Raw genomic sequence first — 26,582 nt, 5'->3', positions numbered from 1 at the left:
AATTCAAAATAAATGAATAAATAGACAAATAACAGTTGTTTTCAGCTCTGCACACTCAGCGAAAAGTACAGAGCTCGCGAATGTTCTGTAGCGCCGTGTTGTCTACATCACCTTATTGCAATGCGAATTGACACCGAGGTCAAGAGTCGGCTCTCTCTCTCTCTCTCTCTCTCTCTCTCTCTCTCTCTCTCTCTCTCTCTCTCTCTCTCTCTCTCTCTCTCTCTCTCTCTCTCTCTCTCTCAGTCGTGCGAGTCAGATTTCACGCAGTGCAAAGGCCACGGGAATCAGCTGAGAAGTATCGCTTTTTAGGTGCACCTTTTAAAAATTCTTGAGTTGCGCCACCGAAACACTTCGGCTTCAAAAGCTTGTAAGTCGCGTGCTTAATTCAGCTGCGTAAAGAAAAAAAAGCTTTAAACTAATTCCGATGACAGATATCATATATATCGCTGCTGAACGTTGCTTTGCTTTCGTGGTGTACTTAAGGTGGGGTGCGGCAATTCTTTTCTGTCTGTAACTTATGTAATGGCGCTCAGTCGCTGGCGCATATAGTAGCTGCCGGCCCTGGTGGTAGCAATAGAACAGAGACCATTTTTTTTTTTTTTTTTGCTACGAAAGCCGCAGTATCAAACCAGAGCGACCGCGTTTAACAAGAAACCTGCCGCTACTAGAAATCAACTCGTGAGCCCGTTTTCTCTGCAGACCTTCTGTCACCTATACTCGACTATTGGCTGCCACATCTATTTCAAGAAGGGCCGAATCGACGTAATCCACTTTCGAAAACTCCGACGCGGCAGACAGGAAGAAGGAGAGAGGGAGAGGGTAGAGTCATCTGGGCTCTTGGATCTAGAGTTCTGTCGACCGTGCCATTTTGGGTCCCTATAGCACGTCGCCGACATCCCGACGGCTTTCGTGGTGACGTGGTCTCGATAGTAAAACCGTCTTTCCTGCCTGCTACCCAGGACGACGGGAGCAGATTGCCCCGTTTCTTCATCCTCGAAGCAAGCCGCTGCTCTCGGTGTGAAAGAATGGAAAGGAAAAAAAAAATTTTTGGAGTAAACGTCTTAATAGGGCTTGTTCCCCGAGTCACGCAAGAGAGATCCTAGCGTGCTGTCCACGATGGCAAATTTGCCTTTTGGCGGCGTCGCTTTTAAATGCCGCTCGCCCCGGATCGTGGTAAGGGAGAGAAACGGATGTTGTCATAGCGACACGTAATGAATTTGACGATGAGAGTGTAGAGGCAAGTGACATTAACCAATTTAGCCGCTACGCGCTGCCTGTTGTTGATTTGCTTCGATGCTTTAACCACATCGATATGTCCGCAGATAGAAAATTTCCGAAATTTTTGAACAGCCGAAAAATAAAAAACGCTTTCTTTTATGATTGTTTTCCTGAAATTTCGGCGAAAACAAAATGGGAAACTAATTCTTAATGCAAATAAGTGGCGCAGAATGCTTTCTGCCTTTTCACGAACAAATGAAGAGTTTTACAAATCAACAGTTTCACAAACAGAGGCACTCTAGCTAGAAGCATCACCGCGAAAGCGCACAGTAAGCAATTCTCTGTAAATAAAGACAAATTATTGAAATGTCTCTTCTGCGACTTCTGTTTTGCAGGAATGCGAGATCTCGCTGCATAAAAAAAAAAAATCGATTTAAAAAGCTCTTTCTCCCATGTCCTCTCTGCAAGGTTTTATAATAGGCGTAGTTTCGTCATTGCTTCGACTATACGGCAACATTGACTAGGTGGTGAATGACCAGGTAGAGAAAAGGGTTGCAAGATCGGCTTCATGGGACTACTTCCTGTCCTGGGTATTTCACGCACGGAGCATTGTGCTTGGAAAGACGAGTGGCTATAGGAAAAGTCCCAAAGCCACTCGTCTTACAAAAGCACGCGTACTTACATCTTGTGGGCCCCCGCTTCCCGCCAGCGGTCTCTCCCAGCGTGGAGCGCACCCACAGGTCGGAAAGTGACCTTATGCAGAATCCGCTTGTTCACGGCTTTTAATAAGGACTTTCACAACAGTTATTCACAGGTCTACGAAGGAAAGTCAAAATGCAACAATAACAAACACCAAAATGTCAGAAAGTGTACCTAGGCAACCCATGGCACACGACGAAGCTTCACTGACGGAAGAGCTGATATTCCTCTCGCCGATCCGCGTTTCGGTTTCGTGTTGTCAGCCCCGCAAGGCGGGCCGCGTACACTAGGTCACGTGTTTTGCGTGCGTTATGTATCCCGAGCGAAGCGAATAAACCGGGAGTCTTCTTACGCTAACCGATATCAGACGTTTGCCCGACCGCTCTGCTAAAGCACCGGATGCAGGTCTCACGGCCTTCTCTCTCTCTCTCTCTCTCTTTTTCCCCGTGAAATTTGGACCGACTTTTCCAACTGCGCCGAAAAAAAACGGGAAACTTACTTGTGTGTGTGTGTGTGTGTGTGTGTGTGTGTGTGTGTGTGTGTGTGTGTGTGTGTGTGTGTGTGTGTGTGTGTGTGTGTGTGTGTGTGTGTGTGTGTGTGTGTGTGTGTGTGTGTGTGTGTGTGTGTGTGTGTGTGTGTGTGTGTGTGTGTGTGTGTGTGTGTGTGTGTGTGTGTGTGTGTGTGTGTGTGTGTGTGTGTGTGTGTGTGTGTGTTGCGTTTTTTTTTCGAGCTTCGCATCTCTACAGTGCTTCTCTCCAGGAGGCGTGGAACCAGTTGGACCATTTGAAACTCGAAAGCATTATTAAGGCGAAAACTTTACGTGCCCTAATTAAGAAATCCGGCAGCATCGGTGGTGTCCAGAAAAAATGGTGGCGAAAAGGCGTGACGTCAGTGGGACAATCACGGGGTTGCAGTGGTTCTACATATAACCATTGTTGCATGCACACGGGACTACTACTAATCCACTTTTACCCACCTCTTAATCAAGCTTAATCCAGTTAATCGATATCAGGCTTTCACATTAACAGCACTTTAAAACAATATGAAATGCCCTATGTAACTTTCTGGCTCGTTTTGGTTTTTTGTTGTCAGAAAGTCCGTGGACATGCATTCTATTGCTGTCCTGCTCTTCTGTTTGTCACCTCGCAGGATGAAGTGGTTACAGTCAGGGCCCTCTGATTGTCTCAGCTGGGCATCTCCGCGTGCAACTTGCGTACCGAAATCTGGCGCTCTGATCGCAGTCAGAAGTTATCAGACCATCGAACGGCCTGTAGCAATCAAGCGAGCCGCTTAGCGCTATACGAAGCAAATGTAGCAAGGGGCAAACATGCGTTGCGGGGCGCAACCATTTCCCGCTTCCGAGCTTAGTATAGGTGCCTGTTTATCTAATCGAAGCGTATAACCGGCATTCTAAGCATATAGTTTCCCGACAGGTAACGTCAATAAAGGTTTAATTACAGCCGTACCGCATACCCTCCCCTCTTTCCTCCTCGCCAAAGTTGTTGCTGCCGTCATCTTATAGCACTGGTACCACGTGAATCCTAGTGACGCTTATCACGCACACATATGCCAGCTCTCCGTCTTTTACTCCCTCCATGAGGCGCGATCCCATCTCTCCTGGTGCGGGTCGGTTGTTCACCGGTAAGACACGGAGTTGCATTTGCTGCCTCGCAGTAAAATATTTTGTTATTATTAATTGCAGCAGCACTAGACGACCGAACTTTCTGTTTATGACATACGACGAAATCGACGTCTGTGTTGGTTCTGAAATTGCAGTAAATCCTTCATGCCTGCTGGAAAACAAAACAATTGTACAGTTTAACCTAGTTCCAAGAGTGTATAGTCATCGACCGGCGCCGCATTCACTGCTGCTGCTTCGAACTTCGCTCGATTCCGCGCTTGGTAAGCTTTTCGGCAATTGGCTCTGGCTTCTCGTTATTCGATGGCCTCGGCAGCCTGTCTGGCCCGGTTGCGGTCTCCGTCTTTAGCGAAAGTGGCTTTCTCTACGTCACGCCGACTTTTTTGTCACGCCGCTTGGTGGATTCGACCGACACTACGCTCGCGGACGTCGATCGCACTCGCCCAGATGGCGGATGCGTGGCGTATTTACCTAAGCTAAATAAAGGACTGGCGTAGATGAAACATCATGAAGACGATGATGTTCACTGCACAGCGCGAGAGTGCGTTGCAGCTGGAACTTGATGAAGATGACGGTTTTGCTGCACAGCGCAGGAGTGGGCTTAGTTTTACGCGAAGTGTGATTTGCTTCGGCGATATGTGGCTTCCTGTTGACACGGTGTTTACCTTTGCCGCCGGATAGTGCAGCTCAGCAACGGCTGAACGCTTTGTAACTAGCCTGTATATATACCATTTTTGTACATAACCGCATGTGATAAACACCATGTATGAAAAAAAACAAACAAAAAAAAACGCGCCGAAAGCACTAGTGGCTCTCCTGCGTAGAACTGGGAAGCTGATCTGTTCGTTTTGGCGCTGCTTCGACACCCAGTCGCGGCAATGTTTTTCCAGCGCAGCTTTAGCGGGTTGCGGATGATACTGGTGCATGCGCAGTATCTAGCCGAGAGTTCAAGGTCAAATGTTCGGAGCCCAATGACCTTGAGGTTTGTTGTGGGAGAAGTAGAGCTTACGCACTATAAAAAGCTGGAAACAGAATCCGTTTGGTTTGCACGATGATTTGTGACGTGTCAAAAAAAAAAAAAATAAAACCACGAACGTAAGAACTTCCGACGTCAACATTGTATAATAAAACCGCAGACACGACAGACAGAACGGAGGCATGTCCCACCAACTGGCCTACAACCATGCCCTTTTAAATTAGTATTGTAGTTTGATCTGCGGCCGTTTAGGGGAGATCTAGTTCCTCGCCAGTGGAGCGACTCCTGGGCACTGATTGCTGCCTCCTTCATTAGGCATTGCAATAATGAAGGATTCATTACACCGCGCACGTGCTGTCTAAGTGTGGAGTATGTACGGCGCAGTCTTCGCGCTGCCTCTCGGCCTTGTTTTCGCTAACCGCCTGTCTCATTAACGCAGCGATACGCTCGTTGTCGAGTTCGCCCCCCTTGTTGCCCTCTCAAGCACAGGCCATGTTAGTAGCATATATATATATATATATATATATATATATATATATATATATATATATATATATATATATATATATATATACGTGCCACAGGGTAGTAGTCTTTCGCGCCATTCCTGTCTCGACGGGCACCACGGAGCCAACCCTCGCTTCCGGAATGCGCCGCGCTCTCCCTAACACTGAGGCGGTTGTCTACTATTCGACGTGTTACTGCTTGTTAACAGGAGGAGGAGGTAACGAAGAAAGGCGCAGTGACTGTCCCTCCTACCTTATAAGTGCCCCTCTGTTCTTTCATAGCGGAGTATATACACACTAAGTTTTTGTTGCATTTGTTATTTTTGTTAATGCATGGTGTGTAAGAATGTTTATGGACCCCGCCAATAAACTGACGAATAAAAGAAGGGCGAATAAACTAAGTAAGACCATGCTTAATCACAGTACACGTTAAGTAACAATGAACACAAAATAGATGAAACACACGGTAGACAGGAACACTATATACGTAAAAATAAGCAAGGACCAAAGAGTGTCGCGATAAGGCTGTTAAATCACGATAACAAAAAATAGGGGAACACTCAAACTTCTCTTTAAGACTTGACGTGGTAGTTAGTGCCTTTACCGCACCGTTACCATTCTTCGAATTATTATTATTATTATTATTATTATTATTATTATTATTATTATTATTATTATTATTATTATTATTATTATTATTATTATTATTATTATTATTATTATTATTATTATTATTATTATTATTATTATTATTATTATTATTCGTTTATTTGTTTGTTCGTTTAAGTTGGTTCTAGGGAGAGGAAGGTGCAGCATTTGTCTCATTTTCGGTCTACAGTTTTGTCAATTGGTTTATAGGAAAGGAAACACTCAGCATCTGTCACAGTTCTCAGTGAACTCTTAAGGGCGCCGTGAGGAAAGTACACCACCTCAACTAAAGGCCTCCATCTTTCTCCACAACGTTCCGAACACCTCCGACAAAACCCGAGCAGAAGCATGGTTACGGCGACCGCTTTTCGACCGACCGCTTCTGCGCAAAATAAGCAGCTTGCGTCCCAGAAGTAATACAAGTTGTTACAAATTCCTACATACTCTCGCATCTCTGGCGTCTCGCGTGCTTGAGGGCCTAAATGCGGCGACGAGATACATCACGGCCGGGTACATGATGCTCGAGGAAAGAGGCTGGGCCCTCATGGTTGGTGGGATTGCAAGGAGCGTAGATCAAGCCGGGCAGCTTTTCGCACCCTCTCTGCCCACTTTGATGGCTATCCTCCCAGCATGTACGGCACAGGGAGGGGGAGGAGGAGGAGGAGAAGGAGGCTAAAAGCCGTTTCAGAGGCGCTGCTGCGCCGGCTTGAGTCTAGGGCACGAGCGGGGGGTGGGAAGGAGGGAGCCCTGCGCTGCCACGGCAGATGGATGTCATCCGGCGGCAGCAGCATTAGCGGCATCATCCGCGTTGCTGTCGAGGATGTTCTCTCCACGCCGGCGCTAAGCTTGCCGGCTGTGCGAGTCGCGGACCGGCGCCGAAAACACGTTGAGGGGCGGGAGCGATGCCTGGCGTTGTCTCTTCGTGCACCATCTTAATCCTCCTCCCCGGCGTTCTCCTTTCATTCCCTGCGTTGTTACGGGCTAGTACGGACGACTCATTTAGGCAACTGCTCATATGTGATTACTTTCGCCCCTCCAGATTATTCTTCTTTTGTACGTATATTTCTCTTAACTATTTGAGATATTTCACTTGTGATAAAACGATATTGCTACTCTGTGAGCCAAATTATGCGCGGAGGTTTTGACTTAAAATGCGAACAAGCCAGGCGCCGCCCTCTGGGGTTTTATTCTGTGTTGTCTGGTTGGTCGCAGTTTTCAGCTTAAATTAGTGCCTGTTGTAGATGTTTGCTTAGTCGGAGACTGATTTTCTTATTTTTTTACACGCCTAAGTGTTTTTCATTAATAAAGTCTACTACTACTACTACTACTACTACTACTACTACTACTACTACTACTACTACTACCACCACCACCACCACCACCACCACCACCACCACCACCACCACCACCACCACCACCACCACCACCACCACCACCACCACCGCCGCCGCCGCCGCCGCCGCCGCCGCCGCCGCCACCACCACCACCACCACCACCACCACCACCACCACCTGCGACTTCATAGTGAAGCATTCCGCCCGGTATTAGTCCACAGTAAAAATGTATTACTTGACTATTTTCGGCTGTGACGATTTCTCGCCAGCGGCAAAAGGGGTATCTATTGCTGGGGTAAAATGTTAACATATAACATTTTTGTTTGTTCCCGCAGCAATATTCCAAGTTGTGACGCCAAAAAAAAAAGGGGGGGGGGGGGGTGTCTATGATCACTCTTTGTATAATAAAAGATGCGCGAATATAAAAAAAAAACGCGTAGGGTCACCGCAGCTTCCTTGTGAAAATAGGCATTGGCCCGGCGATGATACATAGTTCATTTTTTACCACTTTTCTCAGCTTTTTGAAAGTACTATTTCTCTCTGGAACGCGGTAATCATTTGAGAAAACAAACATAAACAAACTTCTGTTTCTTTTGAGTGCCCATTCAACTGAATCAACGCACGACTTAGAATTATAGCAGACCTTACGAATGGAGTATGCTAAGCTCACACTGAATTAGGTTTATTTATCAATAGTAAATAAGGCTATTTGCTTGACACGCGACTGCGTGGATGCAAGAGAGATACGATCTATGCGGAGGACACTGGAGTGCCCTGAAGCAGGAATTGCAAACGAAGCGCTACAAAGATTGCGTCAGCAATTCGCGAAGTTGGCGTTCGCTTTCTCGACAGGCCGCGAGGCGTGGTCTGTCAGATGCACGCACTGTTCCGCTGATTTCCTGCGTACGTGCTCAAAACGAATCGAGTCGTCTCCTTTGCCTCCGATCATTCTTGCTGCGGGGGAAACTGCCTACTTTAGCGAGTGTACATCGTTCGCTAAAATCTGATAACGCCATGTGATGATGCTCGAGTTTGTGGGATGTTTGGGAACAATGAAAATGCGAGGCTGGATCAAAGGGAGAAGTGCTGAGTGTGAAAATGCCTTTGTGACAGCCAGGCGGCATCGCTGGGCATTTTCCGCCTGATAAACTTGATGGCACTGCTTTTCGGAACGATATCTGGAGCGTTGTTGTCAATTCTACCGACAAGGGGATATTTGAACGAACGTGTTACTCAGCAACGTCCTAAGAAACAATACTATATTCGTAAGAGGAAGAGAAGAAGAAAGGAGCGGAGAAGTGATGCATGCATTATTTGTTACTGTAATGAAATGTGAGCTTCGATACTGTTTGACAGCGTCTGTTCACTCGCATTTACTAAGCCTCTCTCTCTTTCTCTTTAACCCAGAATTTTCATATAGAAGGCATGCACATCGATGCGTTCAGAATGATGTCCCACATTGTCTTTGTCGCTGGCTGGTTTATTTTGGAGCTCGTCGTTCACTTCTTTCGTTTAATTCCGCTCTGCCTTTTCATGTTCACACAGGCTCTCCAAACGGCTCCCAGCCCCTTCAATCCGAGTCGCAGCGGAGGCAGGAACGCTAGACGCCGGTGACTGCGTCCGCGCGCGCATCATCTTCCTGCTCGTGTTCCCACGGACGACGCAGCCCGGAGGAGGAAAGCAGTGAGAGAGTGAAAAGAGAGGGAGTGTGTGTGTGTGTGTTTGCGTGTGCGGGGGCGAGTGCTCTTCCCCAAGTGCAGCAGCCGACGACAAGTGGAGGAGAAGCAGCGTCACAGCTGCGTCAGTTGCGCCTGAAGCCGCCGCCGCTGCAGCGACCGTCCCCGGGTCCTTGCGGGGGCGGCTGCACCGCCGGGCATGCCGACGCCCGTGACGTCGACCAACGAAGCTTCAGCAGCGCTCGGTGTAGTCCGGAACAAAAGCGGCCGGGACTAATCTGCCGGGCGTGGGACAAAGACGACTCGAGGAGTGTGTGCTGCCCTTGCAACGAGCCGCCGCCAGGCCGTCACCCATGAATCCTGCTCCATGGCAGGTCAGAGCAACGCGCGGATAAGTGCTGGCGGGAAAAGGTCCCGATCCTGACCTACCTGCCCGCCTGGCCCCTAGTTTGTCACGCTCCAGTGATCGTGGCGCCTCTCGAAAGAGAGGGGGACATTAAGTACATAGGGAGCAGCGACACTTTGTCGACTGCGCGCGTTGTTATGTTAGAGACCTGCTTGCGCTTATGATTTACTAAGCACACGTCTGAGAGGGTCGGTGGGTTTCATCCTGGGTCACTTGAATGAAACATATATATATTAAATGCACTCCGCGGAAGTCTTCGCTCTCATGAGTAAGGCGTCGTCGGCGTAATCTATTTTGAACGCTGAGAGAAGGGCTGTGCGGCAAGAAGGGGAATTAATTGTGCTAATGTTTTCTCTCTTCGTGCGAGGGAGAAGTATGTAGTAAAGCGTCCTTACGGATGCGTTTCCTCTTTCTTTCTTTTCTTCATTCTTTCGTTATTCCTCCTTTTTTCTTTCCTTCTTTCAACTACCTTCTTTTCTTTCCTCCTTGTTTCTTTCCTTCTTTGCTTGCCTGTTGACTGCATATCCTTCCTTCCTTCCTTCCTTCCTTCCTTCCTTCCTTCCTTCCTTCCTTCCTTCCTTCCTTCCTTCCTTCCTTCCTTCCTTCTTCCTTTCTTTCTTTCTTTCTTTCTTTCTTTCTTTCTTTCTTTCTTTCTTTCTTTCTTTCTTTCTTCTTTCTTTCTTTCTTTCTTTCTTCCTTTCTTTCTTTCTTCTTTTCTTTCTTTCTTTCTTTCTTTCTTTCTTTCTTTCTTTCTTTCTTTCTTTCTTTTCTTTCTTTTCTTTCTTTCTTTCTTTCTTCCTTCCATTTTTTTTTTCTTTCCATCCTTCTTTCCTTTTCTTTGATTTCATCTGCCTTCAGTTCCTACTTGCGATGACTCTCCATTTCCCTCAGTGCGCTTTGACATGACGGCTTAACCGTTGTTAGCGTGCATCCTTGACCTTTTCATGTACAACCATCTGTTTACGTCGGGAGACTCTTACCTTCAAGAACAACCAGCCGTGCAGAGGGGTGTCACGCACGGTCCCCCGCTCCTCGGGAGCGCACCCAAAGCCTTTTTCGCAATAGCAGGCGTGGCTCCGAAATTGCAGAGTTTGCTCCCTCAGTCTGAGTCGTACGGGTTACAACGAGCCTCACCGCGAGATGACGTGTAGGACGTGTGCATGTTTAGTTCATGGCTTCGCTTGACTCGTCTCGGAACGGCGCTCGGGATCTCCGTTTATCCCATGGTTTATCCCCCGCACGTCGACTCGCGGTGAAGGCGTTGCCTTCGCGCGGCTCCTCGGGCGTGCAAAATAATACGTCACACGCGACATCCCAGCCCAACTACCCCATCCCCGTCTCGTGGCTCGAATATCCGCGACGGTCGGTGTGCCGCGCAAACCCCGCTCTACACACTTCGGTAAAAATGGGCAGCGCGAACCGTCGGCCTGCTTATTTCTGCCATCCGCGCCGGCGCGCACTTCAGCGCTAGAAGTCACGGTCCCTGCGTGTGTGACGTCTGGAACAAACCGCGATGATCGCAGAGAGCGAGGCTTAACCTTCGAGTCCGCGACGCCGACCGCCTGCTTTTGAAAAGTGCAACTCTGGGTGTTTCCGTTTTTCTACTTTTTTTTTTTTTTTTCTTTTTTTTTTTTTTTTTTTTTTTTTTTTGCTGAGCTTGCGCCCTTGGTTGAAATGCTAGGCTGACTAGAAGTCGGGCTAAGAAGAGTGCAGCGAGCGGTGGAATGGAAAGCGATAGGTGGGATAGGTCGGAAGAGAGCAACGTGGACTTGGATGTCAAACACGAGTTGGGGGTTCTTTTGCCTGAAGTTACAGAGAGGGTCGGCGTGAGCAACACACATAATAACGCTCAGAACTAGCAACCCCTGCTCTATTAGGGTTCCAAGAATTGATAGTAAGAGAATCAGAAATAAATGTATTCGATGGCTGTCGAGTAAAACGCCACGTATGCCACGACAGAATTTCACGTGTGCTGTTGGTTTGTGCGCACGGGCCGATATCTTTTTTTTCTCGTCATTTTGCGTATGCACTGCGGCGCTTGCTTCGTACCCGCGTATACATTCGTACTCAAGGCTACATTTAAAGTCATAATTAAGGTTCAACCATAGGTTCAACACAAGGACATGCGCGCTAGCTACAGTGTCAGGTAGCAATCGGTAGCGAAAAGAAGTTCCTATAAGAGTAGGATCAAAGTGTAGGTACTAGCTGTGCCTGAACCCACGAGGAGACACTTTGCTCTACTCACAAGCGGCGTTGGTGCTCCAGCACGTGAGTGAAATAAAGGTGATAAGGCGCGCAACAGGACATCATGTGCTCTACATATAAAGTAGAACGAACGAGACGAGATACTGAATGTTGCCGCTCTTTCGCCAATAACTGGGTTTTCTTTATTGCCCGCTTTTTTCTTTTTTTGTTTTTGCAAGGAAGACCGCTGTTCTTTTCCACGCAGACACAATGGCTCGACCTTTAGAAGATGACTGCTTCCGGAAGAGATCGGTGGAAGAAGATGTCGCGAAGGTAAGCAGGAGAGCTGGCAGCTGTGAACGGTGTACCCAGGTGTCGTACGTCGCCTCTTTTGTCGCACTAATGACGGCGCTAGTTGTTTGGTTGACTTCACCTCCAGACTGCGTTGCCAGGCTCAAACACATGCGATCGCATCATGAGCGCTAGTAGTAGTAAGGCGTTCGTGTCGCAGTCGTGCTTCAAAAATAAATAAAAAAATAAGGGTGTTCTGGTACTTGGAAGCAGAGAGCATATAATAACAGTATTTATCGAAGGTCCTATTAATGACAGTTCACTCTTTACTTTCGCAATAACGCGCGACGTTTTTTTCTGGCCGTTGGCTGTGTTAATCTCACTTTTCTTTCTATTTTCGCATTTTGTTCTTTGATAAAGTTATAAGGTACCAAAACACGAAATTTGCAGAGTAACAGTGATGTGTCATGCCATTCACGTTGTCATGTCCAGTAATGCTGTTATTACTAAACATATTGCCCGACTGTATTTCGCGAATATCATCAACTTTCCAATGTTTTGCGCGCTTGAAGAAGTGGATGTGAGCTAGACTGTTTTTTTTTTTGTTTGTTTGTTTTTTAAGCACTTAGGAGCAACCGACGTATTTTCTTTGATAATCGATTGCCTAAGTATTACATATGTATGCTGCTGTCCACGTACGTCTCAGTTAATCATTGTAACGGGTTGGTGAATGCGACGCCGTACGATAATACGACTCGGATGTATGCGACTTCCAAACCATGTTTTATGGAAGTGCAGATCCATAATTCAAGGTCGGCTGTTATACTGATTGGAGATGCCCGCAGGCACGTCCCAAAAGAGCGTAACTCTGATATAAATGCTGGTCTGTGCCGTGATTCCTCACTGGACTGTTATCATTAGACAGCCACAATGGGAGCATGACTAATACAGAATCGAATATTTAGAGGAAAAAAATACAGGATGGGTAGTCGCTGCGGTTGTAGAGTAGCGTTCGCCTGCTGCTGCTGGGCACTAGCTCACGAGTTCGAACACTTTCTGGGTAGCCGGATTTAAAGCCAGGCGAAATCCGGAAATAGCACCGCAGTCCCATTGAGGATACACTAAAAAAAAAAAAAAAAGAAAGAAAGAAAAATTGCTCAAGTCGCTTTAAAAAGAATCAGCAGTCCTCACTTTTTGTTAACCTAACCTCACCTTTCCTTTCTTAGTGGCTACCTGCGTCAAAATATTTAAGGTTAACGATTTTCGGCACGAAAATCCGGAAGCGAACTGCATTCAGCACGGATATGGCCACCATGCGGTTTTCATTCGTTCTTTTTTTTTGGGGGGGGGGTGGGGAGCCTAGTGTTGTGGCTAATTGCATATGAGAAGCCTGCTGTATTGAATTATGTAATGTCTGCTGCAAAGCAATTTTCGCAGGCTCGCATTGGAAAACTATATGCTTGTAATAAGCTGCGCAGGCACACACAAAAACACACAAGTGACGTTAGCATATAGGCGATCATTTCGACGACCAGTCTCTAGACGTCACTCAATGTTCCATCCCAGTGCGGCATTATCGTAAGTGTTTAAAGGCGTGGTATAAATACAACTGCCTGCTTTACTTCTTTCGACTTGTTTTATCGTTTTTATCAGTGAGTTTATTTATTTTCTTCAGTTTTCCGCAGGAAGTAATTTTAGGCCGGCTACAACAGCTACTGGTTGAAGGCACTGCCTTTGCGCTTGCGGGCAGGTCTAAACCAACCGGTCTACAAAATTTTTGCTGACTTTTTTTTTTTTTTTCATACCTGCGTCGCCCGTTGACGCATCGCAGCAAGGTAGGAAAAAACTAACAGTCAGCAATCAAGTGCTGAAATCGCGGTAACGCATATTACCAAAAGTGACTTGGCGAGAGAACACTCCAGTCACCGGTCGTCGGATAACAATCACAACGTACAATAAGCAACACAATGTATACAATTGTTGAATGGCGCCTCCGAAATGCAGTTCTGAAGCCTGCTTATCGGAATTACGTATTCGTTGATATTCAATCCTCGCCTAATAAACCCCAGTGCCAGTTTTTGTTTTTTAAAGCTTAATGAGTCGCGATGATATAATTTAACGCGACGAATGATACCTTAGTGATCTTTTCAGCGTATTTCGGATGCTCGTGTTTGTAATCTATAAAAGGTTGCAGTTATGTGCAAAATCATTGCTATCAGACAGAACGACTTGCAAGAACTGCGCGTTCTGCTTTCACGAATTATTACATTTTAATATTTTCATCGCTCTCTTGTCAGTATTCCTTTTCTCTCCCCTCTCTCTCGCTCCTTTTATGTTCTTCCCCTCTTTCGCTTCTTTTCTTTCCGTCTCCTGCTTCCCGTCGTCGTTTAAAGAAGAGACGATATATACAAAGCTGCAGTCACGCGCCTTTTGACGTCACACTCGTCGCTCCTGTCGAAAGCGGCGCTGGTGGTCAGCTTCGCGATCGGCCGGAGAGAGGACAGCAGGTGATACATCTCTCTTCGGCGACACGTGTCCCCCAGAACGTTTATGCAAAATTTTCAATAGCCGACACATGCTACGCCATACATAAGGCCGCGGCTACGCGGGAAATGAAAGAAGAAATAAAAAAGTATAGAAACACGAACACATACAAACGGTAATTTGCTATGTCCTTTTTTTTTTTTTCGCTATTCTTTTTTTCTTCTCTTTGGCAAGGAACAAGCAGGTGTCGCTCCGAGCACGTCAACCTATACTCGAGTCGCATTTGACAGTCGGCTGCTCTATTGCAAAGGCCGCCGCCCGCCTCGAGATCCTCAGGCAGCGTCCTTCTCACGTCGTCCGAGTGTACGCGAGAGGCCGCGTTAGGCCTAGCTGTTTGTTCTCGTCTCTTTCTTTCTCTTTCTCTCTAAACTTCGTGCCGCACTGACTAAGAAGAAGTTCGCTCGTGCGGGAACATCGCTAATGCGCGCATCTAAGCGAAAGCTAATGAGGTGGATACGACGGCGCTCGACAACAGCAGCAGCGGGAGGAAGTGGTGTCGAAAACAACAACTACAACGTCGTCATCTTGTGCCTCGTTCCGTGCTTGGTGTCATAAAGCGCAGCGGTATATCGGGACCCGTTAAGAAACGCCATCCTCGGTGATTCGATTCATGGTGGAGTGCACTGAAGGAAGCCTCTGTATTTCTGTACGCACCCTGAGACATTCTGACCGTCCCAGAGTTCCAAACACTATACAGCTTGAATGTTTTCGTGAGTGCACGATGGCTTCTCTCTGCAAGGAACTGTTCTCTTCGCCATTGTATTTATAACAGCCCCAAGAAGCCTGAGGAAGAATTTCAGTCATCACCGCAAGACGGTGGGCCACATAAACAGCAGCACGTTGCGCTAGGGATCGGGTCAGCGGAAACACGAGTGGAAATTTCCACAACTTGCGAGAAGCTCCGTAAATATATACGTGGATGAAAAGCTCGCATGACATGTAGCTGCTTCGCCATAGCGCACATCGTCACCGGACAGGAAACGAGCAAGACTTTGCGAGTGTTAGCGCGCTAACCATTCACCAGCCGCTTTCTTTCGGTGATAGTGAGCGATTCCGCAGTGATATACAACCGAAATCGTCGCGGCGCCGCGCGCTGTCTCGGGACTGTGGCAGCTGCCATTTCCGCCAGCGGTGCTCGTCCGTAGGCCTTTTCGGAAGAGATTCCGCTTTTTTCTTTTCTTTTTTTTTTTTTTTTCTTTTTTTGAGAGGAGCGGCGGTACCGCTTAGCGTGTAGTTCCTCGTGATAGGGGAGAAGCAGCCGCCTGTATATAGGATGCATGGCCGGGGCAGGTTCCGCGCGGCCGCCTTGCAAGCCGCTCGTTCTCTGCGTTCGCAGTCCAGCGACTTGTTCGATCTGCTCCACAAGCTGCAGAACAGCCGACTGGACGACCAGCGCTGCGAGCTGCCCAGGGACACTTCCCAGCCGCGCAAGGGAAACGCGGCGCCTGTCAGCAAAGCCGAGGTGAGTACTGCGCTGGGCAATGCGATCCGACACTGATGCAGACGTCTTACAGTGACGAGTGCCGTATTTGCTCGCATAGTACACGCAGCCCCTGTATTTGAGGCTCATTGATCTTTCCGAAAAAAAAAAAAGAAAAAGAAAGAGCTAAATTCATCGCATTGCAAATATTACTCCTTCTTACAGATCCACCCCCCATATTAGGGTCTTTTCTTTTGTGGCCATAAAAAATTAAAAATTGTGCTTTAATTATGCGGGTAAGTACGGTATCTACTCGTTCATATTGTGTACATACCTTGTGATAGCTATGATAGCTTTCCGACGTTAAAAAAAATACTTTATTCAGTAACAGTATTATGGAGTAACAGTCTCTGCATGTATCAGCCACCGTCGGTGAAAAATATCGAAGGACTGGACTAACACGCGTCGCATTGTCACTATTACCTGTTAACTAGCAAAGCCACCGCCATTAACTGCCAAGGCTCTTAATGGATTCGGACATAGTGCACTAGCCACTATCTCCAAACCGCCAATAAGCCCCATGAGCGCAGATAAGAAGCCTTGCCGATTATAGTTTTTTTCTTTTTTTTTTTTTTTTTTTTTTGGGGGGGGGGGGGGGGGGGTCTTACGCTTGAGTTGTTGTGAACGTAAGTGGTCATTTCCATCCTGTTTGATACTGCTATATATGTCTGAAGGTAGTCGCATTTGTCTGCAACCCGTTCGTTCATGTGGAGGTCTGTCATGAAGAGGTGGTGAATGCGTGGTTGGATTCACGTGAACTCGGCTTGTTCCGTCTCATTGCACGTAATCTGGGCTCGGGTATGGATTAGTTCATAAAATTATCAGTATTTCTTTTTTTTTCTCTCTCTCTCTCTTTGGTCTAAGCCTTTAGTATCTCGTATTCGGCTGTCGCGGCAGGTATTTTTGCTGTCTTGATGCATCATTCACCTACCAGGCGGAATCATTTGTGAATATCGTTATATATATATTTAATTTCATGCTCGTTATTGTCCATTTGTTATTTTACGAGCGTAGATTGTCTTACTTTAAGACCCGACAGAGTCCGCCAGCCCCGATTGTGCTTTATTCCTGTTGTTTACTATCAAGATGCCGTTGAACTTCGAGTGGAATTACTTAGGTGCAGCTTTTTACAATTTGATACATTTTTTTTTTTTTTTTCTGCGCAAACGTGCTTGTTTTGTGCCTAAGCTCGTGCATAGTTTCGCCTCCCGACATCTGGAAGCCGGCGCTTAATTCGCCGAAAAGTTCGTCGAGAAATCTATTGTACGAACACGAAAGTTGCCGCCGCCGGCAGCAGCGAGCGTGAGGAGGGCAGAGAAAGGAGGATAGTTGACGCGGCTTCTGCGCCGCGCGTGAACAATAACGCGTTGTCCTGTCAAATTCTAAGTCGCTCGTTTTCTGCGTGCCATCTCGCTTCGTGCAGTTCCCTATTCTTTACGCGATGCGTGCCTCGCATACGGACCGCACATAGAGAAGGATCAGTTTACTAACACGATGCGCGCTGATCCCGTCCGTGCACGACAGAGCAACGAATCTTTATCTACCAGGGCCCGACCGTAAGCCGCCCTATGCTTTGCCTTGTACGTGTCTATCAGTAGTCTTCTTTTAGCCATTATAGAGACACCGGAATAATGGCACCGGTGCGAGCCAGTCTGCGCGCAGACCTCGGGAGCCTTGCATGTTGTACACATGTCTGCTGCGCTCTTCTGCGCAGCCGCGCTGTACCGTGATCAAGTACGCCCGCAGTATTCGTAATATCGCCATACCCGGATTATGTACGCGTATTGATTTTGTTTGTGTAGCCACCGGGATTTTATTGATCTACCACGGGATTCACCCGTGGTTGTAGAATTTGGTTTGTGGCCTGGCGTTTCTCGTGCAGTCTCGAGCATTACAGCCTCGAACATATTGGCAGCAAATAATATATGTATAGAAGACATCTAAAAAAATAAGTTATTATCTGTCATGTGCAGTTTCGAGTCAATTGCGGAATAATTGTCACATTGGTTTGTTGCATTTTAATGTATGTTGTTTCTATTATGTGCATTTCTTTTGTTGTGTACGTGCTCAGCGTTATCCGTTGTACTTTTTCTTTCTTTGTGTTGATGGGGATGTTAAGTTCCCCATAAACTTAACTTTCGCGAAACACACTGCTGCCCATGTATTCTTGGGGCTCTGGGTGCTACCTCAAGCTGCATTACGCAGCTTTTTGCCCAGTGTCCCCTCTTCCCACTGTAATGTGTGTGGACAAATAAACTTCAATTCAATTAATGATGGATTGAATGCAACGGACCATAAACACCTTTTCATACACTGCATATAGAAATTTTTGATGCCCTTCATACTCTTCTTGCAAATATTGGTTTGGTTTATGAGGTTGTACGTCCCATAGCGACTCAGAGACGCCGTAGTGGAGGGCTCCGGAAATTTATTCCGCATGAGGATCTTTACGGCCACTATCATCGCACAAAGGGAAGCAGCATTGTATGATTCTGTGACCAAGCTGCCCTTGGCTATTTCGGGACGAAATACGTCGGCGTGTGAAATGTGGCAGTGACGCCATCACGCACAGATGTGCATTAAGATCCTTCTCGGATTTAGTAATTTACTTTTTCCGGCCATTTAGACGTCCAGCAGTATTGTCAGTTTATTTATGCTACGCATCTGCTGCATTCAAAATACAGCAGGCAGAACATTGGTTGCCGTCATGCTGTACTCAGAGTGAAATTAATTTTGCATACACACTTATTTTTACATCTTTCATTTACGTTAGGTTGGTTGGTTGGTTTGTGGGGTTTAACGTCCCAAAGCAACTCAGGCTATGAGAGACGCCGTAGTGGAGGATTCCGGAAATTTCGACCACCTGGGGTTCTTTAACGTGCACTGACATCGCACAGCACGCGGGCGCCTTGCTTTTCGCCTCTATCGAAAAGCTGCCACCGAGGCTGGGATTCGATCCCGCGTCCTTGGGAACAGTAGTCCAGCGCCGTAACGACTGCGCCACCCCGGCGGTCTGGATTGAACACAGACCGGTCAGATTGCTAATTATTCACCATTGTCTCTTTTTTGTTTGCAGTGGCGTATTGTACCACGCGCTACATCATTGGTCATTTTCTTACTCCATGAACGATCATTTAATAGCGATCATTGGCCCCGTCATGGTAGTTCAGTGGTCAATGCGCCCGACTACTGAGCGTAGAGACCCGCGATTCGATCCCCGCGGTAGCGGCCACGTTTTGGTGGAGGCGAAATGCAAAGTGACCGTATATATGGGGTGCTATGCCAATGCATATTTAAATACCACCAAATGATGCGGAGCCCTCCACTATGAGGTACATCACAAGATTTTATCGCCTTCTTGGGTCGTTAAAGTTCATCAACCAACCAAAACAATGGCTCTATACTCGTGCGGTCGTACTTTATTATACCTTCCACTCTAGTGGAGTACATCGCTCGGTGCACTTAATTGCTGATTCTTTTTTTTTTTTTTTTTATGCCTTCTCTAATTGTAGTGCTCGGTGTTACTTCACAAAATGTTTTCCTGAATCTGAGGTAGCACATATATTCTCCCTTCAAAGAATACAAGTCGGCAAACAGCAAATGCACGCTCGCGACGATACATCTCTGTAGCCGACGGCAGCAGTAACAATGCACAGGACCAAAACGAAAACCGCGAGGCGATGCGTATGCGAGCACGGGGAGAAAAAAAAAAAAAAAAAAAAAAAAGGTCTTCATCGCATATTGAATTCCGCGCCGGATACTAGCGGAAACATGGAAATCTGGCAATTTGTAATCCACGATGCCGACTTTACGACCGGAAGTATAAAGCACGAGGCTGGCAGAAAGGTTTTACACCGTCGTGGCGTTGTCTCGGGTTAAATCCACGTGGCGCGCTGTGCCGTTTCTTCGCTATTCTTCTTTCCAAAGTCGTGGAGATCCCGTGGCTTCTCCGCGCGGTCGAAACATGACCGGGATAACAAGGCGTATTGGAAAACTTATTCCTCTTTCCGCCTGTATTGTCTTGCGTGTTACCTTATCTCAGCAACAGAGCGGAGAAACGAAGCCGCGCGTACCGTAACAAGCTTTAAACTGTATCCCTCTTGCAAATCCACGAGTCTCTAGAGGGAAATAAAGCAAGCGCGCGTGCGGGGAAGTTCGGCCATTCCCCATCAACGCACGCCGCCTACTATAGCCGCGGCACGCAGCTTCTAATACACGGGCACTTTGCTGTGCAGCACACGGATCGCAACGCTCGCAGCTCACCACGTTGATATCACCGCTGCTTTGCGGAAGTTTGTTTTGCTTTAGTGGAGCCCACCTACTCCGATGGGTGCGTCGTAGATCCATTTGCATTCTCGGTGGGGCATATTATCCGTGTACGCGTACTACGCATTCTGTACGTGTTCTCTCCGTGTTCCTGCTTTCATCGTAGCAATCGTTTCCTCCGTTGAGCCTACCCTTCCCTACTCCCTCTTTCCCGCGCATTTGACTGCAGCGCACCGATATTATGGTCACGCTACTTTCGTGTACACGGTCCATTTCACGCGTAGTGCGTTTCCGCGTATTTCTATGTTGTGTAGTACGTTTCTTGTGCGCGCTCGGTGCTCGAGAGATGCGGGAGCCCACGTAGTACTCACTCGCTCTTTGCGGGAGATGTAAGCGTAAAGCGAAGAGGTTGTGATAAGAAAAGCAAAAGCCGACCTTTTCTTGCAAGCTGGCTTTCTGGAGGCTTACTCTAAATGCTATAGCGACCGGATATCGCCTACTCGATCAGACATACAGGCCAAGCCCGTACGCTTTCCTGCTCTGGCGTTAGCGTTCGCGCGGCTTTCCTTTTTTTTTTTTTTTTTTTTTTTTTCGCTGTTGCTTTTCGTTGCCTGACCACCGTGATATGAATGACCGCGCGCTGCTTTTACTTGGTTCATTGACGTACATGTCGAGGTTATGTAGTGTTTCTTGCATGAATTGAGAAATGCGGGGAGCTTGCTGGATAGTCTCGGAATTGGCTCAGCTCTGCTGTCGTCACGCGCATCGTGCTACGGAGCTAATGTACTCCACTGCCCTCGACTTATATTACCCTATTGGATCAGTCTGCTGTTCTCTACCCAATGTTGACTGTAGCTTTTGGTTTTAGACAAAATATAGCTGGGTTGGCAACGTATCAACAATGAATAGCTTATAAACTATCAAGTATATGCTGTGAATTGGGAGGTTTTTATATATTTATTTTTTTCGCAGCATCTGAATTATTTGTAGGTATATATCTATAGTTACTCTGAAGCAAATACCGATGGCTAAGTTTATTTTGACTTCACTGACTGTGTGCTCTGATCTGAACGTCTAGATACTATATGGTGTTTGCGGCGAAGAGAGCTCATGTTTTGCGAAACACTGAAGGACCATACTCGTTTCGGATAGTAATAACCAGCGCTCCAGAATAAGAAAACATCAAAGGCGAAGCGATGAGGGAGCCGGAAGAAAGGGTAGATGTATAAAATAAAATAAAAACAAGGTTTATGCGTAGTTATATATATATAAAAATTTGGGAGACTCGCCGCAGAGTCACATATATTGGCACATGTTTGCGTGCTTGAAAGACAGGAGCTGGCGTTCTGTGCACCTGGCCAGACCTTGTTCAAGCTAGAGAGGCCTGTTGCTGTAAATTCGTTTAAAGTGGCGTTATGGCGAAAACTGGCTGTACCACGACAGCAGAAATCTTGTCGCATCAAGCGCTGTCCTGTCGCTGGGCGAGGCAGACAATGCTACACAAAAATAAGCTATTATTCCACGGCAATTCTTGTCGCAACTGGCGATTTACACCGCAAAAGGTTTTAATTCAAGGACAATTAAACATATTCTTCTTCATTAGAAAACATAATCTTAGCCTGAGTGGTTGGGGAGCTACACTGCTGAACCCAAGGACGCGGGATCGATTCCCGGCCTCGGCGGCTGCTTTTCGGTGAAGGCGAAAAGCAAACCGCCCGTGTGCTGTGCGATGTCACTGCACGTTGAAGAACCCCAGGTAGTCGAAATTTGCGGAGCCCTGTTCTAATACGTTCCTCATAGCCTCAGTCGTTTTGGGACATTAAACCCTACAAACCTAACCAAACCAAACCAAACCAGTAGGAGACATAAGGAACGTTTTGCAATGGTTGACACCCGAACAAAACTGCCGCTGTCATTCTGCAATCTTCAGCCGTCGTCATTTCATTGTGTCAAGAAAATTGACTTGGTGCCGCGAGGAGTCAATGGGGAACCCCCGCCGTCAGAAAAAAAGAAAAGCAAAAAAAAAAAAAAAAAAAAACAGAAGCGGATTTTTTTTTTTCTTGGTATTTAGATCAAAATCGAAATTGCAGCACACGTTGGACAAAATGGACGGTTGGGGGCAGCAATATGATGAGTTTATGGCTGTCGTCAAAAAAACAATTCGAGTAAGTGAGTGAATGGCTCCGTTTTAAGAAAGGCTGATTTCGCAGTTCGCTTTTTTTTTTTTTTTTTCATTTCATTCTCTATTCTGACTTGGAACGATCTAGCAGTAGTCGCGTTATCGAAACAGCGTAGCGAATGTCTCGTCGGGAATATAATTTTCTACGCTGAAGCGAAAACCCACCGCTGTGCCAGACGTGGTTAAATTAAGTTTGTGCTTCTTTCGTCGAACACAACGGGAGCCTCGTGCTAAACCAAACGCCTTTGTGTCGAAACGACAGCAATGGTGCGTTTTGTCCCGTCGTACCGGGTTTTCTAGTTGCCGCCTCTAATTTCCTTTTCGTTTGGTTTTCTTCTATTTATTCTTACAGAGGCAGACTCAAGATCAAGAAAAGTTAGAGGAGGTAAGCAGCACGTTACTGACTGTTGCATCCATGGCCGCGCTGCCGCGTAGACGACTGGAGAATTTTTCCAAGGCCTCCGTGGCTGTTCAACCCACTGGAAGCCAGAGGGAAGACGGCACACTTGAAAGCGATGCGGCCTTCGTGCCTGCCATGTCTCGCTGCGTCCAGTGCCGCTTGACAATTTATATGCAGGCACTTTTAAAGTCGATCCTCCAATAACTGCACTCGTCCCCTACGTATAACTCTTCTTGTGGTTGCGGAGATGAAACGGAGCAAACGAACGAAAAAAAAAAAAAGAAAAAGCAGCATAGAAAAAGGGGAGAATAATGTTCACGTCCGGCATGAAATGAAAGTGTCTGTATTTGGAGGAATATTATTATCAGAAAATATATACCACAAGGTTGGAGTGTGTGCTTATATAGCGAGTTGGTCGCGGCCGTAAAATGAAAGCAGCGCGATGGAGAGATGTTGTGAACGTGACCCACATATAAGGAATACCTAAATGAAAAGCACAACTGCTGCGAAAACGCGTAAACCAGGACACGTTTGCTTATATGTGTCACCCTGCATATGAGCCGCATGACTCTGCGGAATCCGGTACAGCATTCGCGAAATATATTCTTGTTCGGTTAAGGGGATGATGAGAATGGAGAGGGGAGGGGTAGCCAAGAGACATGAAGTTCAAACACGTGCCTCACATGTACTTTGATATCGTGAACTTCTCGTTTCATGTGTTTGTGCGTTTTTAAATAGTGGCATGCCTCGGGGGTCTGATATATACTGTTCGTGCGTTTCAGCAAGTCACTGGTGCACGCCTTTTATTCTCGTTGGCGAATGCTGCTCCTATAAGTGTACATACATTTCTTGACCCTACCCGGTCAGGAAGGCAAACGGAGCGACGTTAACCAAGTTTTTTTTTCTTTTTTTTTTTTTTGCGATGCCTTAAAGCGGCTATTCCTGTGCGTGCATATCTGCAACGCTTCCTTGCACGTAAAGTCTTTCCTTAACGAATCGCTCTTTGAATGGCGGCCCCTTGAAAAGGCTTTGAAATCCCCACTTCGTCAAAGCCGAGTTCGAACCGCTTCCTCAAAAGCAGGTTTCCTACGTGCTTGACGCTAAAAATCTCCCGCGCTGCCAACGATTTATTTTCTCCAGGAGCTGCTCACCCAGCCTTTTCGGTGTTTTAGTCGCAGTCCGTTCTCTTCCAGATTCTCCGCAAGCAGGGCAGCTACCCGATGGTGGTGCTCCCCGTGGCCGGCGGCTACTGGGTGGACGGCGTGGACTGCGCCTCGCCTTCAGACGTCTTCGACAGTGTCTTCGTGCCGGGACACTTCACGCCGGCTAAGATCAACAGTCGGGAGATAGCCACCACCTACCGCAGGCACTTCCTTGGAAAGGTAAGAAGCAAGGCCTTTCTTTCTTTCCCTATTTGGTTTTGAATATACGCCAGCTTTCGAAAGGACGTCAAATTCTACAGCTCTCTTCTAGGCACAAGTCGCACGTTGCTTCTAGAATCTCTAGCCTCGCTCCACAAAAGATCCCCAGGGGTTCGACATCAGACCCGGTCCCTCCACTACGCCACCTCTTTTTCCTCACTTTCTATTTCACTCATTATCTCAAGGCGCCGTTGAGGTGTCCACCGAGGACTGGTGCACCGCGCTTTCCCTACCTGAGTTTCCTCACAGTCTACTTTCTTACGAGCAGCGCAAGGACGGGCTGTGTCCCGTGATAGACAGAACGTGCCATATCCGGTATTTCTGTTGCCTAAGTTTAATGCGAAAGCCTTGTGTGGATCATCGCCAGCGCGGAACGCGGCGTTGTTGTGTGTCAGAATGGGTCAGAGAAGCTAAGATTGGTCAAGCAGCACTTGTCCCACTTGTCCTCAAAAACCTAACAAATAAATAATAAACTGCGGTAGATTAAGAGTGCATTACGGTGGAATGAGTGGCGTTGCGGTTTATTAGGGGTGGGGTAACGGTAGATTATGTTGATGAAGTTGGAATTGAGCGCGTTAATGCGGTTGCGGTTGATTAAGGGTGAACTTGGAAAGATTGCGGTGGAATTAAGGGTGCATTTAGTTGGACTTAAGTTGAAGAGTGTGACTTCAGTTTAAGTCCGGTGGATTATCGGTGGATAAGGTTGCACTGAATGCAGATTGTGGCAGATTAGATTCGATTAAAGGGGCTGAAGTCGGATTAGGGCGAATTATGGTGGAGCAGAAGTTAGATTACATTGGTTTAGTGGATGGCTTAATAAGTAGTCAATTGCCCGCAGCTGTGGCAGTATGTTAGGGCGCTCGACTGTTAATTCCAAAGTAGCAGGTTCGATCTTGGGGCGGCGATCTCTAAATAAAGCCAACAAAAAATGGTGTTGAATCTTTGCTTTCCTCCCTTACGCTTCACTACGTAGAAAATTCGTGTTCGAACCTGGCATTGGCATCCACGGGCTCTGCGATGTCAGCGAACGTTCAAAATATTGCTGATCCTCTTCTACGGCACCATTTCTCGCCGTATTTTACTCCGGCATTCTTCCCACCACCATCATCCCTCTTTTTCGACGTCGGTCAGATATATACTTTAGTTACGGCGCCGTGCACTCAAAACAAAGTTTCATTTTTTTTTTTCAGCAATGCCATTGCTGCCTATGCCGCAGTAAATGTAAGCTATTTCATAAGATTGTGTCGTTTTATATAAGTCCCCATGATATGCATTTCATGTGCAAGGAGCAAAGGGTTATTGGTGGTGATCTGTGGGATCGTGAACCGCGCCGTAAGGGAAGGGAGGAAGATGGGAGTGAAAGTGGAAAGAGAGAAAGGGGAGCCGTAGTGGAGGGCTACGGAGTAATTTCGACCACCTGGGGATCTTTAACGTGCGCTGACATCGCACAGCACACGGACGCCTCTTCGTTTCGCCTCCATCGAAACGCAGCCGGCGAGGTCGGGTTCGAACCCGGGAACTCCGGCACAGTAGTCGGGCGTCTTACCACTGCGCCACCCCGGCGGGGCTGATGGTACACGACTTTCGTGCTTTCAGGTGTGGCACAGACAAACGTTCTGATGGCGTCCGTGTGCTGTGCGATACGTTAGAGATCCCCAGGTGGCCGAAATTACTCGAAATTACCACTACGACAACCCATTCTCTCTCTTTCTCTTTCCGCTTTCACTCCCACCCTCCTCCCTTTCCTTACAGCGCGGGTCAGGTGTCCACGGAATAAGGGTGACAGATACAGCGCCTTTCCTTTCCTGTGAACCAATTATTATTATTATTATTATTATTATTATTATTATTATTATTATTATTATTATTATTATTATTATTATTATTATTATTATTATTATTGCGAGCTCGAGATTGAAGACGCACCAAGAGTCAATTCCACCTAAAGCGCTTGACATTTAAGCCCCTACGGTATTACAGCTAAACGTCCTGTACAAGGTAGCGGACAAGCCGTTTCCTCAACACCTCGTCAGTGAAATTCAGTCAGTTTGGTAGTCTCTGTTGTTGACCACTCTCATCTAACCAGTATTTGTTAGAGGGATGACGAGCAGCATCCCCTGGAACTGTCGCCATGGGAAGCGGCTTTGCGCAGAGGTAGCAGCGCTTCGCGTAAAAAAGCGGCTATTGCTAGTTGAAAACTATTCCCAGTATCCCGCCTGGTCGGTGTGCAGTACCGTCGGGCGTAGCAATTTTTGGCAGCCATTACGGGGCCTTATGATCCAATACAAAGGAAGAAATGTTTGAGGTGACGATAGTCGTCATCGGCACATTTAGAGTAGGGCCATTTCAGCGTATCATTCTACGCATGTGCTGTGGCGCCCCGCTATTCCCTTATATGGTAACGGGATGCACTTTTGAGCCCGGACTTGGCGGCCGTGTTTCGCTTTAAGCGAAACGCAAAAGCCGCCCGTGTGTTGTGCCATGTATGTGCACGCTAGGGTCCGCATATGGTCGAAATTATTAAAGCAAAAGCCTTATTTCGCTGTTTGCGAAAACGCGTCCGCAAAACGTGGAATCAAAATGTAACGTGTGTTATGACGTCACATTAAGATGAGACTGGTGGTCATGCATGTGTATGTATGACAAGTGGTTTATAAATGTCATGTCAAGCGAGTCATTATAGTTTAGTCATGAGCCATATTTACTTGTCATGAG

The 26,582-nt window shown here is 47.0% G+C and overlaps 1 protein-coding gene and 1 pseudogene across 5 annotated transcripts in view; both read left to right on the top strand.

Annotated features, from left to right (window-relative positions):
- Window positions 1-26,582, top strand: part of LOC146196872 (rap1 GTPase-activating protein 1-like) — a 207,472-nt gene that overhangs the window by 140,612 nt on the left and 40,278 nt on the right. For all 5 annotated transcript variants that reach the window (XM_084598563.1, XM_084598567.1, XM_084598564.1 and 2 more), the window contains 5 exons: window positions 8,566-9,070; window positions 11,552-11,619; window positions 15,458-15,583; window positions 22,399-22,431; window positions 23,640-23,828. In XM_084598563.1, the coding sequence (XP_084454689.1) occupies window positions 9,064-9,070; window positions 11,552-11,619; window positions 15,458-15,583; window positions 22,399-22,431; window positions 23,640-23,828 (423 nt within the window). In that variant the 5' untranslated portion in view covers window positions 8,566-9,063. The remainder of the gene's footprint in view (window positions 1-8,565; window positions 9,071-11,551; window positions 11,620-15,457; window positions 15,584-22,398; window positions 22,432-23,639; window positions 23,829-26,582) is intronic.
- On the top strand, window positions 26,008-26,137 carry LOC146196873 (U4 spliceosomal RNA; annotated as a pseudogene).

Source organism: Amblyomma maculatum, chromosome 3 (assembly GCF_055883805.1).
Source record: "Amblyomma maculatum isolate TAMU_Amacu chromosome 3, ASM5588380v1, whole genome shotgun sequence".
In the NCBI taxonomy this organism is placed as follows: Eukaryota; Metazoa; Arthropoda; class Arachnida; order Ixodida; family Ixodidae; genus Amblyomma; species Amblyomma maculatum.
Note: the sequence above shows the minus strand (reverse complement) of the source record. Positions and strands in the feature narration are given on the sequence as shown.